The sequence below is a fragment of the Musca vetustissima genome, unplaced genomic scaffold, assembly GCF_032173495.1.
Source record: "Musca vetustissima isolate MV318-11 ecotype Yass unplaced genomic scaffold, APGP_CSIRO_Mvet_v1 utg24388, whole genome shotgun sequence".
NCBI lineage: Eukaryota > Metazoa > Arthropoda > Insecta > Diptera > Muscidae > Musca > Musca vetustissima.
The window spans coordinates 112576-126163 of NW_026879360.1; the positions used below are offsets into that span (position 1 = coordinate 112576).

Here is a 13588-nt window from a genome sequence, read left to right on the forward strand (position 1 = left end):
CATATTTTCATTTTTATTTTTGAGTTGGAGTCAAGATTAAAATATCTTGTCCTTTCTTATTTCGATTTCAATTCAGAACTTCGAGGTTATGTCCGGCAACAAGAGTGTGATTTTTTTTAGATAAAATCTATTACAAACAGGTCAAAGAGTAAACTGGTTATTTTCCAGTTGCATTTTTATGAACCTGCATATGATAGATGTAAAGCATACTCAAAACTCTAACTTATGAATGATTAAAAAAAGAAGACCAACAAATCACACATAACCTCATAATTTTATTAAGAATACACCTTTTCTCGCTTACATATTGTCTCTACACGTTACTATATTTATTTGATTTTATTTCTTTATTTAATGTTGATTCACACATTAAATTAAAAATTTGTATATAAGTATGAAAACAACATACATATTTTATATCCTCACATTTTGATATTATTTGATATATGGATATTATTGATAAAAAAAACTAAATGTTAATATCTCCCCATTTTAATTTACATTGAGTAGAGATATGAAAACAAAATATTTTTTTTCCTATAGATTTGAAGTTATTTACATTATATAAACATCTGGTATAATTCCATCCAATAGCTATATAAAACCTTGATCCCACTAGTATCATATTTTGTAATGATGATTGTAACGCTTAGCAATTGTACTTTAAATAGTTGTTTGTTATTTTGTGTTGTTGTTTTTCTTAAACTTTAAAAGTGTATGGGGGCGGCTTAAAAAGGGGCGGGCGGGGCGAGGGTGTTTTAAGGCAGGCGGGATATAATTTTTTGTTTTATTTTTTGCTGGCTTGTTGGCTAAGGCGGCCCTTTTGTATATTGCTAATATGTGTTAAGATTTTATTCCGCTCTATTGATAGACCAAATATAGGGACACAATGTACGGTTTTTGGTTTGGTATCACATACCAAAAACTACAAATTAGAAAAGGAATTTCATTCCTTATCTTGTGTAGTTGTGTGTCCAAGGTATTAGCCCAGCTTGTATTTCTTTCTTTCGTTTTTTGCTTGTTTGTTTGTTTCGCTTTCAAACCAAATTTAGAAACGCGCTCTATTAATATTCTTTATACGTATACCAACTTCAAGTACATGTTCACCCGATGAATTGGCCACATTAACTGTTGTGGCTGTGGTCGAGGAGCCATTCGTATTATTGGTTGTATTATTACTGCTACTGCTATTGCCATTACTGGTGGCACTACTGTTACCTCCATCATCGCCATGTTGTTGCATATTATTGTTATTATTGGCTATGTTGCCATTTGCACTGGACAATGGTGTTCGTCGAATACCCCCTGATGATGTATTCGAAGCATTCGAACTTGCCGAATTTGACATATTATTCTTACAATGATGATTGCAATTATTTCCAGCCGATGCTGGTGGCGGTTGTGCTGCATTGCCACTGTAGTCATGTGGTCCACCCACTGTGTGACGGCGCTTTATCGAACGATTTTGTTTATTTTGTATTTGTCGTTTTTTCGTTAGATTCATATCAGTCTTTTCATCTTTTGTTAAAGGAATATTACTGCCACCACCTGCCATGCTGCCGCCATAGCGCGAAGAATAGTTACGACAATTGAACGAAGCCGAACGATAAAGACGATGATCTCTACGTTTCTTATTATATTTATCTAGTAGAAATGATGGTGAAGCCATGGCCAAAGCTTCTTTGGGATCACTTGTTGTAGAACCTTCTGAATCATCTTCGGAGCAACGTTGCTCATGCACCGATGAAGAGAACCTTAAATTTTTACTAGTAGCATAGGCATTTCTAGCTGAAGAAGCTGTTGTCAAGCTACCCTTTAGAGCACCGATTGTTGTAGGTGTGGAGGCGGCCGTGGGCGGGGATGACAGATTCACCCCTCCACCCACACTGCCAATTGAAGAGTTTATTGGTGCCGTGGCTGAATGTTGCAGTTTGTGCGGTGCACCTTTATAGCCTGTCAGAGGTGATGATTTCTCCTTTTCACTACTCGCCGATTTAGCACTGCTACCCATTAGGGTATTTGTTGAGGTACATGAACGACTGATCATTAAATTATTTGCACCCGTCATATTGTCCAGCGGACAGAAATTATGAAAATGTCTTTCGGGAGACTCATCGGCATAGGGAATGTTTTCGGTTTGTAATATATGTTCACCCAATGTATAACGACGTTGCATTGGAAAGTCGGGTGAACCATTTTCATCATTCGACTCAGAGCCACTGCGTAGTTTGCTAAGCTTGGATTCCAGGGTGTCGGTTATGATGCCAAGTGACATTGAACCTGATGAGAAAAAAAAAACAAGAGGGTGAGGTTAATATGTCCAAAATGAAATAAATAATAATGATAACTTATAAAAGACTGTATATAATAGGTCTTCTAATGTGAAAAGCATCAGAATGCCCGCTATTTATAGAAGAGCTTCAGAAAACCTTCTATGTGTAGAAGATTATTAGACAATAACTTCTTTAGGTCTTCTTAGCTTCGGAAAGTTTCCTTCATAGTCCTTCAAATGTAGAGGAAATCATCAAAATCATGAAAAGATCGTCAAAAGGTCTGCTATGTATAGAAAAACTTTGAAGGGTCTTTTATGTATAGAAGATCTCAAAAGATCTTCTATTCTTAGAAGAGCTTCTAAAGGTCTTCTCTGCATAGAAGAGCTTTAAAAGGTGATCTATGCTTAGAAGAACTTCAAAACGTCTTCTATGCTTAGAAGAACTTCAAAAGGTCTTCTATGCTTAGAAGAGCTTCAAAAGGTCTTCTATGCTTAGAAGAGCTTCAAAAGGTCTACAGTATATAAAATAGCTTCAAAAATCCTTCTATGTATGGAATATCATAAAAAGGTCTTTTATGCATAGAAGAGCTTCAAAAGATCTTCTATATACAAAACGCTGCAAAAGGTCTTCTATGTTTAGAAGAGTTTCAAAAGGTCTTTTATGTTGTGATTTCGAAAATTTGACCTTATTTTAATTATGTTCCCACTTACCCGGCTCACTTAAACGACTATTACTGCTCTCATCATCCGTTAGCGTTATTGAAATATCCACACTTTTACGTTGCGTTTCCTTAATACTGCTACCGCTAACACTACCCGAATCTTTCTCATCCAAGCTGGATTTACGTGCATGACTACGTGCCCGACTGCTCAGGAAACCATGATGATCCTTCTTTTTGGATGTTTTGGCCGACGAGGTCGTCGTACTGCTGCTGCTCGACGATGATGCGGTAGCACCCGATTTCGCATAGTCCAATGACTGAAAATGTAAACGTAAAGTAACACCAAAATCATAAATTGTGGGCACAGCACGACGTCTCTGGCGATATTCGGCCGCTTCGGCTGCCGAGCAAGTCGAATCGCGTGACGATGATGATTTAGAGGTAGTAGTAGCATTGGTGCTCGAAAGTGAACGTGTAGTAAGTGTGGAAATATTGGGTGTCGATTTGCATATGTTTTTTAATGTATTCTTGGTGATTGTGGTGAGAGGTGGTAGAGGTGTAGTGATTAAAGAATGTTTTGTGTTCTTGGTGGAGGTGTTGGTGTTTGTGGTGGTATTGGATGTAGAGTGAAAAGATTTAGATTTACTAGTGCTACTACTGGAAGATTTGCTTACCAAACCAATATCATATGCTGCCGGTTCGGGTCGTTTGCTAGGCTTGGGCTTGCCCAAGTTGCGTATGAAACGTGATGTGCTACGCGATGTGGTTGTGGTGCTGGATGAACTGGATTCCCGTTCGGTGAGTCTTTCAATTTTTGAAATGTTATGCAGCAGCATATTAGTTTGGTTTTCTTCCTGCTGTTGTTGTTGCTGCTGTTGTAGGGTGGTGGATCCCGTCGTTGATGACGATGACGAGGGAGCTACATTATTGCCACAAACATCATCGATATCGGGTGCTTCGCCATTTTCAAAGAAATATTCATACTAAAACGAAAAAATACAAAAAAGGAATATAAATTTTCAATATGAGTCTTCTTTCAGAGAAGTTTCAAACTTACATGTGTCAACAGCAATTCCACAATACGACACTGATGTTTCATATCCTTTACGGCCACATCCAAGGCATCATTCGGTGTGCGTATTATCGATGGTCCAAAAATGATGGCCAAATTTTTCGGCTCCATTAAATTAACATCACAATGTTTGCTGACACGATTCAAATGACGAAATACATGTTTCATTGTTTCGTGCGAATACCGTGGCAATGCCTCCAACAGAGTTTTCAATTCAGTTAATCGTTCCATACCCACTTTCTTATCAGCTTCAATAAATTGATTATAAAAGGAACTTGGCAGCAATGCATCGGGTAGACTTCTTATGAATAATTTAAGCAAACTTGAGACCACATTAACATCTTCCCATCTGACATCTGTATTGCAGCGATCCCATGAGAAATCACATTTATTCACTTGATCGCACAGCTCTGATATGGCTGCCTTATTGCCCGGTATACGATAAATGCCAACAACGCCCAAGCCTTTAGTTTCGACAATATTCGTACAGACATCCACAAGAGTGGGCACGTATTCGTTGTTCTTGGACTGGAACAAAAAAGTGTAGCAGATTAGAAAATAAGTTACAAGTACGACAACATTTTCATTAAAAATCTGCGCTTAGTTGTGGAGAAAAATTTCTTAAAAATCTGTTCTTAGTTGTGAAAAAAAATCTTTAAAAACCAGCGCTTATTGTCGTACAAGTTGTGGAAATTTTTTTTTAAAAATCTTATTGTCATACAAGTTGTGGAGAAAAAATTCTTTAAAAATTCAGGCCTATTGTCCTACAAGTTGGGGAGAAATTCTATAAAAATCCATGCTTATTGTCTAAAAAATGCTCTTTTAGAACTTTTAGTCTAAGATCTTACTTTAAGAAGTGTTATAAAAACTCCCCTTTTGTGGACTTTAGTGTAAGCTAACAAAATTCTTTTTATCAAAACCACACTCACCATGGGACACGTTTTCAATGGTACACCAATTGAACCGACAGTTTTCGACGACGATGACAAATTGGATGGTGATAAATCGGCACTGTGCCCGCTACTGCTACTACCACCGCCACGACGAAACAATAGATCTTTCCAATTTTTGGCTTTTGGCGAACCCAAATCTTTGTCGGGTATATTTTTGTGTGAAGATGATTTGCGTGTTTTCATAACAGGCGATATTGAATCAGTTGCTTCTAATTCGCTACGTGACGTTGAACTTAAGGGTGAATGTTCGGCTTGTAAATGTTGTTGACCGCTGCCGCTTCCTGATTGTTGTTGCTGTTGTACATTGTCATCACAGTAATTGCTGTTGTGTGTTGTTGTAGACATGCTAGCGGGAGTTTTTTGCGGTTCCGCTAACTGTTTACCTTGAGGATCCTGTGATATAAAATGAAATTAATTTTAATTTTATTTATCTCTAAAATTTTTAAATATTTGTCTCTTACATTGTCATTAAATATTAAACTATTCTTCCATTGCAATAAACCGTATATCCTTTTCATTTCAGCACCACTCTTCGTTTTAAATAGAATATCGGTATGCGGCTGATTGTTCGTTTCCGTTGTTTGTTGTTGCTGTGTTGACGAGGAACTACCGGTCGATGATGTCAATTTGTCGGGAACATCATCAATATTTAATTCATTGCCTAATGTGGCTATCGGTGAGGGTTTCGATTGCATGCGAAATACATATTTCTTTTTATCTGATTCGTCAAAGATTTCAAAGTTTCTAATGTCGAGTTCAAGTACCTAAAAATAAAAAAAAATATTTATATAATTATAATAATATAATATATTTAAATGATATACTCACATTGCTATCTGATTTCGTATTACGACTGGGATATATTCTTAACATATCACCTTTAATTTCGATTTTAACTTGGCGCCATGAACGATATTCGGATTGTCGCTAAAATAAAAAAGAGAGTAAATTAGACTTACTTAGGTTATATGAGAGGGGATTTTGGGGAGAATGTATTTAAAATCTTTAAAATTTGGGGCATGAAATAATTCATAGATTTTCGAATGACATGTGTATAGGCTGATTGAAGTTGGTTCATAAGTAGAAGGGTCCGGTAGAAGGATGTACACATACAACCAAAATCATTTGTTAAGCTTTATTTAAACCGGACCCGTCCAAGTTCGTTTAAGGAGTTTAAATGTATTCTATATAATATAAATCGTAGAAGCCCCTCTTGTGTATGCCCAAAGTGGTGCTGGGTATCATACAATCCGGTCAAACTTTGATATTTTCCTATTTATTTCTCTTTCGAGATGAGACACATGATAAAAAGGAAAGTCAATTTCCGACGAATTTCGCCGTTGGTTATGCGGCTCATCATGCACATTGAGCAATGTGGCTTACAAATGTTGTTACTTGATACGAGTTAAATTCAACCGTGTCAAGGTTCGAAAATTTGTCATCACACCAGAACATCCCTTTTCAGAGCAGATTTTTATACCCTCCACCATAGTATGGAGGGTATATTAGTTTTGTTTTTTCGTTTGTAACGCATCGAAATACTCTTTTCCGACCCTATAAAGTATATATATTCTTGATCAGCGTAAAATTCTAAGACGATTTATGCATGTCCGTCTGTCCGTCTGTCTGTTGTAATCACTCTAGCGTCTAAACGAATTGAGATAGAGCCCCAAAATTTTGCATAGAGTCGTCTTTTGTCTGCAGGCAGGTCAAGTTCGAAGATGGGCTATATCGGTCCACGTTTAGGCATAGCTCCCATATAAGGGTACCCCCAAATTTTCGGTATTTTGAGGTTCTTGAGCGTGTTTTTCAACCGAATTCGCTGAAATTTGGTACCTTGAGTTCTTATTGGGTAGCAAATATCCCCACTAAAAATTATAAATATAGGTCAATTTTTTCGGACAGCCCCCATGTAAGGGCACCCACAAATTTCGGTATTTTGAGGTTCTTAAGCGTGTTTTTCAACCGAGTTCTCTGAAATTTGCTACATTGGGTTCCTATTGGGTACTAAATTTCTCCATAAAAAATTATGAATATATTTCCACTTTTTCTGGTAGTCCCCATATAACGGTACCAACTCCAAATTTTCAGTATTTTGGGGGTTTTGATCGTATTTTTCCGCCGAATTAGCTGTAATTTAGTATATTGAGTTCTTAATAGGTACCCACAAAAAATTATGAATATAGATCCATTTTTTCGGATAGCCCCCATATAAGGATACCCCCAATTTTTGGTATTTTGTGGTTCTTGAGCGCGTTTATCAACCGAATTTGCTGCAATTTGGTATTTTGTAGTCGTATATGGTAACAAATCTCTCTACAAAAAATTATTAATATTCGCCCCCTTTTTGGGGTAGTCCCCACATAAACCCCTTTTTTATATTAAAATAGTTATCTGATTTGTTACGCGTTTTTAGTTTGGTTCTAATACTCTGTTGTAATCATTTCACCTGCGGAGGATAGCGAGATAAAAAATTAGAACGTAAGGTTCGATAATGAACTATAGCCGCATTTAGACCTAGCCCCTGTGTGGAGGTACCAGAAGAAGTGGACCGATATTCCCCATCTTCGAATTTGAACTAAGTTTGGAAGAAATAATAATAATAAGCAACGGATTTGGTCCAAAGAAACATGGGATCTAGAACCAATATTTCGATGAGGCACATTTTCAACGTGTTAAAGTGTATACACCGTCATTAGCTGTAAGGCTGAGGGTATAATTATCCATTAAAAATTTCTGAAATTTGTATTATTGTTTACATTATGACATGTTCCCTATATTTTTATTTCTAGTACCTGTCTGTATATCTATGGTGGAGGGTATCCAAAGTTCGGCCCGGCCGAACTTAACGCTTTTTCACTTGTTCTATTCTTTATTTTCCTTTCAGTTTTTTATTTAACAAATGAATTCTTCTTTCAACTTACTTTGCCTTGTATTGATGATGATTTGATTTCCATTTCCGTTTCAAAGATTTCCATATCGGTTGAAATATCTTTTGATTCCATTTTACCGTTTAGATCAATACCACTGAGGCTATCAATGTGAACGCTGTGTGTTTAAAAGGAAACAGAGAAAAACAACGACATTAGTACCAGCAATGAACAAAAAAATATTCCACCTTACCTGTGTCTTAGATCACTATTTACAGATGTTCTACGACTACTACAAGATGCATCCAATTTCAAATCTTCCAAGGCATCCAATGAATCACTGGTACTATCAGCACCACCACCACCCACTGTATCATATATTGGATCAGGATGTTCCTCAATGTGCTGTTGTTGAGATTTTGTGGATTTCGTGGAGAGCGTTTCCGCTATGCTGCTGGTTGATGTGTTGGCCAGCGATGTGGCCGATGTATCATGATAGTCATCATTGGTAGCACGTAAATATGAAATGCGACGCATTGGTTTCGAATCATCGAATGAAGACATGGGTCTGAAACGTCTTATAACATTGCTGCCGCTGCTGCTACCGCCTGAAGCTGTGGATGAGGGTTGTACTGAGGCCGCTGTGGTTAGACAAAAAATTGAGAGTGAGATAAGATTGATTAATTTTAGAATATAAGAAAAAATAAAAAATAAATTGTGGTACATCTGTGTGTAATTGTAAAAAGTTTTGTAATGATGAGCAATAGTATTGAACAGAAATAGTTTTAACAAATTTCCCCAAAGTGTTATCTGTGTATCTTCAGTATTTGTGTAAATTCAAATGGTTAGAATTTACAAGGAGTTATACCTCTCACGTTTGTTGTTTGTGTAGTTCCTGATGCGGATTTTATATTCGTTTCAACTACTGTTGTACCGTTATTAACATCACCTTCTGCAATATCGGCCAATGTTGATTTTATTTCATTTGTATCTGCCGCCGTTAGTTTACTTCCATACTCTGAAAGCACAGCAAAGATAATGAAATCAAATTAGTGCGTGCTTAAGCTCGCAGGAGGAACCTTTTATAGCCGCAAAAAGCGGTACATAAATAATAATGAGTTTATTAATAATGCAGGATATTATTGCATCTTGAGTCATTGCGGCAGAGAAGAAATTATAAAAAAAGCAAAATTATAATAATAAACCAGTGAGCGGAGCAGTATAGTCGGACCGGGCCGACCATACGATACCCTACACAACTACCACGAACTAACTTTCTGAGGATGTTTATTCCGAGTCTGAGTAATATTTCGTGATATTTGCCCCCGCTTGTCCGATTAGAGGTTAACAACACCTCTTCCTTACTTTTTTCGGATATTCAGTACAGTCCTTCTAATTACTTGTCCAGATTACCTTCACGGTGGGTGTGTTGTGATTTTCGGATTATACTCTACTCGAAAACACACAAAAAATTATGTTTTCGGTCCATTTCATCCCAAAATTTTAATCTGATCATCACCGAAAGTTGTAGGCGTTGTTCTTGACCATAATAATATTTCTCCCTCTTATGTGGTAATGGGTTACTAAATAATATCTGAATACATAAGCACCTGTAAATATTTTACTGTAACTCCCACATCTGAGTAGATACATCACTATATTTGGTATCAATTTATATGCTATCAACTCCTGGGGTTTACATCCTCCAGGAGTAAATATATATGCCATAGAATACAAATTTTGTCATTTTTCACACAAAAGTCAGGGTCCATTTGACCCGCTAAATATTGATCGATCTTTATCAAAACATGCATGCTTATTCTCTGGCCCGACCCCCTTCTCCATGCAAAAATTCCCGGTGTTTGGGCCATAATTGCGGCCTCTGGAGCGACCAGAAAAACCGACAAAAATTTAGTATTTGGTCCATTTCATCCCCTAAATATTAACCGATCTTTTCCGAAAACAATAGGGGTCTTCATTGGCCAGAACCCATCCTACATGCAAAATTTCGTGAAGATTGGTCCATAACTGTGGCCTGTATCGTGTTTACAAATTATAATGGACAGACGGACGGACGGACGGACACACATGTCTACATCGATTCAGCTAGTCGAGATATGACGATCGGTATACTTAATGGTGGGTCTAGGACCAATATTTCGCGGCGTTACAAACATTTGGGGCTGCACAAAGCTATAATACCCTGACAACATAGTTGTGTAGGGTATAAAAAGTTAGGAAGCGGGGGTAATGTGTGTGAAGAAATTGCAAACGATTAGTGGTGAAATTAAGGTCTCAATGTAAAAAAATTTTAACACATACAAGCGCAAAATTAATTCGGATAGACCCATAGTTACTTTTAAGGACATACAGTCGCAATCGCTTATAACGACAGCCAAGGGAAGGCGAAATTGGTCGCTATAATCCATATGTCGTTATAAGATATTAAAGATATTAAAGAAAGCACAGAACTTCTCTCGGGACTTTTGGATGCAGTTCTTATAAACTATTTCGACTGTATATAGCATCAAAGGCAAGTCTGTGGATACAGCCTTACATGAGGTGGTTGGACGTATGGAGACGAATATGGAGTCCTCGATATTGAAGGAGCCTTCAACAATGTGAAACTAGAGGCTATCCATTCTTCTCTCGTAAGCTCAGGTATCACCTCACTTTTACAGACTGGATTGATAGGATGCTGGAAAGCAGAATTATCAACTCGTCCTCAGGAGAGAGTTCCGTGAGGAAATCTACCAACAGAGTCACATCCTCTTCTATGCCTTCTGGTGATAAATGAGAAACTGCTGAAATTCGACCATATTAAAATAAAGGTTGTAGCATATGCCGATAATGTAGTCTTGCTAGTCGGTTGGAAGTTTCTGACGACCATTTCAGATATTATGGTGGGCGCCTTTCAACTCTGTCCGACTGGGTACACGCCAATGGTCTCCGTGTAAACCCCACTAAGACAGAATTGATGGTCTTTACTAGGAAACGTGAGATTCCAAATTTCCGCTTGTCGTCTTTGGAAGCAAAATATCTTGGCACAATCCTTGACCACAAATTAACTTGGAATAGAAATTTTGAGGAAAGCTCTAAGAATGGTCTAATAACACTCTATTCCTGCAAGAACTCCATATGTAAAAGTTGGGGACTAAAACCAGAGATCACAATTGGCTGTATGTGACGGTCGTATTCCTCATTCATACATATGGGTGCCTTGTATGGTGGCAGGAGGTCAACAAAAAGATACTGCTGACTAAAATGAACACGGTACAGCGATCGGCTTCGATCCTGACTACCGGTGGGCTAGGAAGCACACCACAGGCAGCCTTGAATGAGATCTTGAACCTCCAACCACTGGACTCTCTGATTAAATTCCAGGCAGCTAGATGTGCCCTGGGGCACCGAGAAACGGATGCGGTAGTCCGGCGGCCCTCAAGGCTTGAAAGTCGTGCACTATAAACTCAAAAGCAATTCTTGATTGCAAGGCTGCTCTGTATGATATATGCGATTGAGAGATCTGTGCAACCACCCATTGGCAAAATCCGCTTGATCTACGGCGAAGTAGTCGGCAACAGATGGTCAAGAGAACCTGGTTGCTGAATCTCGAAAGCTATTTGGCCTCCACTCGCCGAAGAAGAGAGATATTAAAATTATTGGGGGGATCGTAACAGGTCACTGCAAGATTAGATTCCTCACTTCGAAATGGGACTCCAACGGAGATGATTACTGTAGTCTATGTGAGGACGAAGAGGATCTAGAAACAATTGAACATATCCTTCGTAGATGTCCCCCGCTTAGAGACAGAAGACACAGGTAGTTTGGAAGATATTAAATTGATAACCTAGCTTTCTTCTCCAAAATAGACCCCAATCAGATCCTGGGATTTGTCAAAAATTTGGCATGGAGCCTTCTAGGCTCTCCAACTCCAACTATTTTCCCCTCTTTCATTCTCTTTTCTTTTCCCCTTTTCTTTTCAGGTATCAAGGATGATCACAATGGACAATTGTCTCTGAGTGAACGGTTGTAAATAGCAACCGTACATCCTCAACCTAACCTAACCTCAATAAACCTCCGAAATATTCTAAATAATTTTAATACCTCAAAATTACCATATATTGAGATCTCAAACAAGAATGTATATATATAGTCCTATTGAGGGAGGACTCATATCTAGAAAGGTCCAGAGATAACTTATTTCCTTATAAGGTACTGAAATAAATCTAATACCTCCAAAGAAACTTAAAACCTCAAATTGTATGGGAATCTCAGCCGTTCTCTATTTATAAAAAATTTTCGAAAGATCCTCAATCGATAATCTCAGATATACGTCCTCTGAAAGGTTTCTTACAATAATTCAAAAATTACCGTACCACCTCCGAGTTATTCTAAATAATGGTATTCAATCTATATTAAGACCTCAAGCATGTCTTTGGAAAATTATTATATTTTAGGAGACCTCAGCGATTATCTATTTACAAAAATCTTAAAAAGATCAGTAAACTATGGTATATTCCTATGGTGGGTTAAAGACATTTCTACATAAGAATGGGTAGGTTTATTCCTTTGGCGGGTTAAGGACAAATCAAAGCGTTACACATGAAGCAGATTTTTGGCAAATAATTAAATTAAATATAAATATATATTCCAACTCACTGTTATTAGTTTGATGATCGATTGTTGCATTGGCCACACTGGCCTTATAGATTTCCATGCGACTAAAACGATGGCCATCGACCACAGATGATGAGGACGATGAGGATGTTGCGGATGTTCCCGCTGATGCGATTGTTACTGGTGTTGAGGATAGATTAGTTGTTGTTGCTGCGGATGTTGTTGCCGTTGCAGAACTTGGAACTGTCATCTTTGGCGCCGTTGCTGATTGTTGTTGATGATGATGCTGATACACATGCTGTTGGTGTAATTGGCTGTGCATGTGTTGCTGCACCTGCTGCATTTGATGCAATGGAAGATGATGCAGTGAATCATATAAAACACTTGGCTTTTTCATAATGTTGCTGCCCGTGTTGTTGCTGCTGCTGTTGCTATTATTGCCTGGAGCTGTAGATGATGCCATTGTTGCTGCTGTTGTTGTAGATTCAATGGCATTTGTGTTGATAGACAAAGGCTTGAAAGGATCAAAACCTCGGGCTAAATGTGAAACCAATTTGCTTTCAAATCTAAAAGAAAGTCGAATAGAAGAGATAAACGAAATGTAAAAATTAAAAGCCAACCACATTCGCATATGTATATATGAAACGAACAACCACGAAACAAACATCCAACCAATGACCGAACCGACCGAACATTCAGCAAAGGTGATAAGATATTCCAATTGACAATATATGGAAATACACAAAATAGTGTTGTTTCTAATGGACCCCGATAGAGTGATAGGCAGGCAGTGTTTTTTTTTGGTTTGCTGGTCCGGTTCAGTAACTACAGGAGCCAATAGCCCCAGACAGCTAGTCCATTTGCATATGGCTCCTAAGGCTGCTGGCTGGCTAGCTGGATGTCCAGTTCGTTGGTCGATTGTTACACGATGTTGTTGTTGTTTTGGGGATTACTTACACTTTGTTAGTGACACCAGTTTCCTGCAATGTTTCCATGAATTCATAATCCTTATGGTATTTATCACGCAACATTGAACTGCTGCCGTTTGTGGTGCTGCTGGAGCTAATGCCAGAGCTGCTACTGTTGGTGGTGGTGGCGGCAAGTCTCTGTTGTTGACTACGAGCCGTTGTTGAACCATAGAT

General features: G+C 38.0%; 2 protein-coding genes across 4 annotated transcripts in view; both read right to left on the bottom strand.

Moving 5' to 3' along the window:
* Positions 1-1046: 1046 nt before the first annotated feature.
* On the bottom strand, positions 1047-13555 carry LOC133324237 (putative uncharacterized protein DDB_G0277255). Of its 3 annotated transcripts, XM_061533085.1 has the most exons (11): positions 13404-13555; positions 12770-13012; positions 12504-12589; positions 8083-8470; positions 7884-8007; positions 5788-5886; positions 5421-5723; positions 4936-5352; positions 3992-4534; positions 2984-3917; positions 1047-2280 (listed from the first exon to the last, which is right to left on the bottom strand). In XM_061533085.1, the coding sequence occupies exons 1-11, from the start codon at positions 13475-13477 to the stop codon at positions 1049-1051; spliced, it is 4443 nt and encodes a 1480-aa protein (XP_061389069.1). In that variant the 5' UTR covers positions 13478-13555; the 3' UTR covers positions 1047-1048. The 3 variants fall into 3 exon arrangements, with proteins under 3 accessions (XP_061389069.1, XP_061389068.1, XP_061389067.1); XM_061533084.1 differs by lacking the exons at positions 12504-12589; positions 12770-13012; positions 13404-13555 and having other exon boundaries at positions 2984-3251; positions 3609-3917; positions 8083-8419; XM_061533083.1 differs by lacking the exons at positions 12504-12589; positions 12770-13012; positions 13404-13555 and having other exon boundaries at positions 2984-3518; positions 3609-3917; positions 8083-8419.
* Positions 13524-13588, bottom strand: part of LOC133324243 (uncharacterized protein DDB_G0271670-like) — a 90761-nt gene continuing 90696 nt past the window's right edge. Inside the window, exon 5 of the mRNA XM_061533091.1 lies at positions 13524-13552. Coding sequence (XP_061389075.1) covers positions 13524-13552 — 29 coding nt within the window. The remainder of the gene's footprint in view (positions 13553-13588) is intronic.

What these genes read in the sequence shown, in the direction of transcription:
- LOC133324237 (XM_061533085.1), bottom strand. Translation starts at nt 13,477, where the DNA reads ATGTTGCGTGATAAATACCATAAGGATTATGAATTCATGGAAACATTG. An exon ending in ACTGGTGTCACTAACAAAGT is followed by an intron (nt 13,013 to 13,403) that starts GTAAGTAATCCC and finishes ACTTTCTTTTAG; the next exon opens with ATTTGAAAGCAAATTGGTTT. An exon ending in CATTGAAAACGTGTCCCATG is followed by an intron (nt 4,535 to 4,935) that starts GTGAGTGTGGTT and finishes TTTTTGTTCCAG; the next exon opens with TCCAAGAACAACGAATACGT.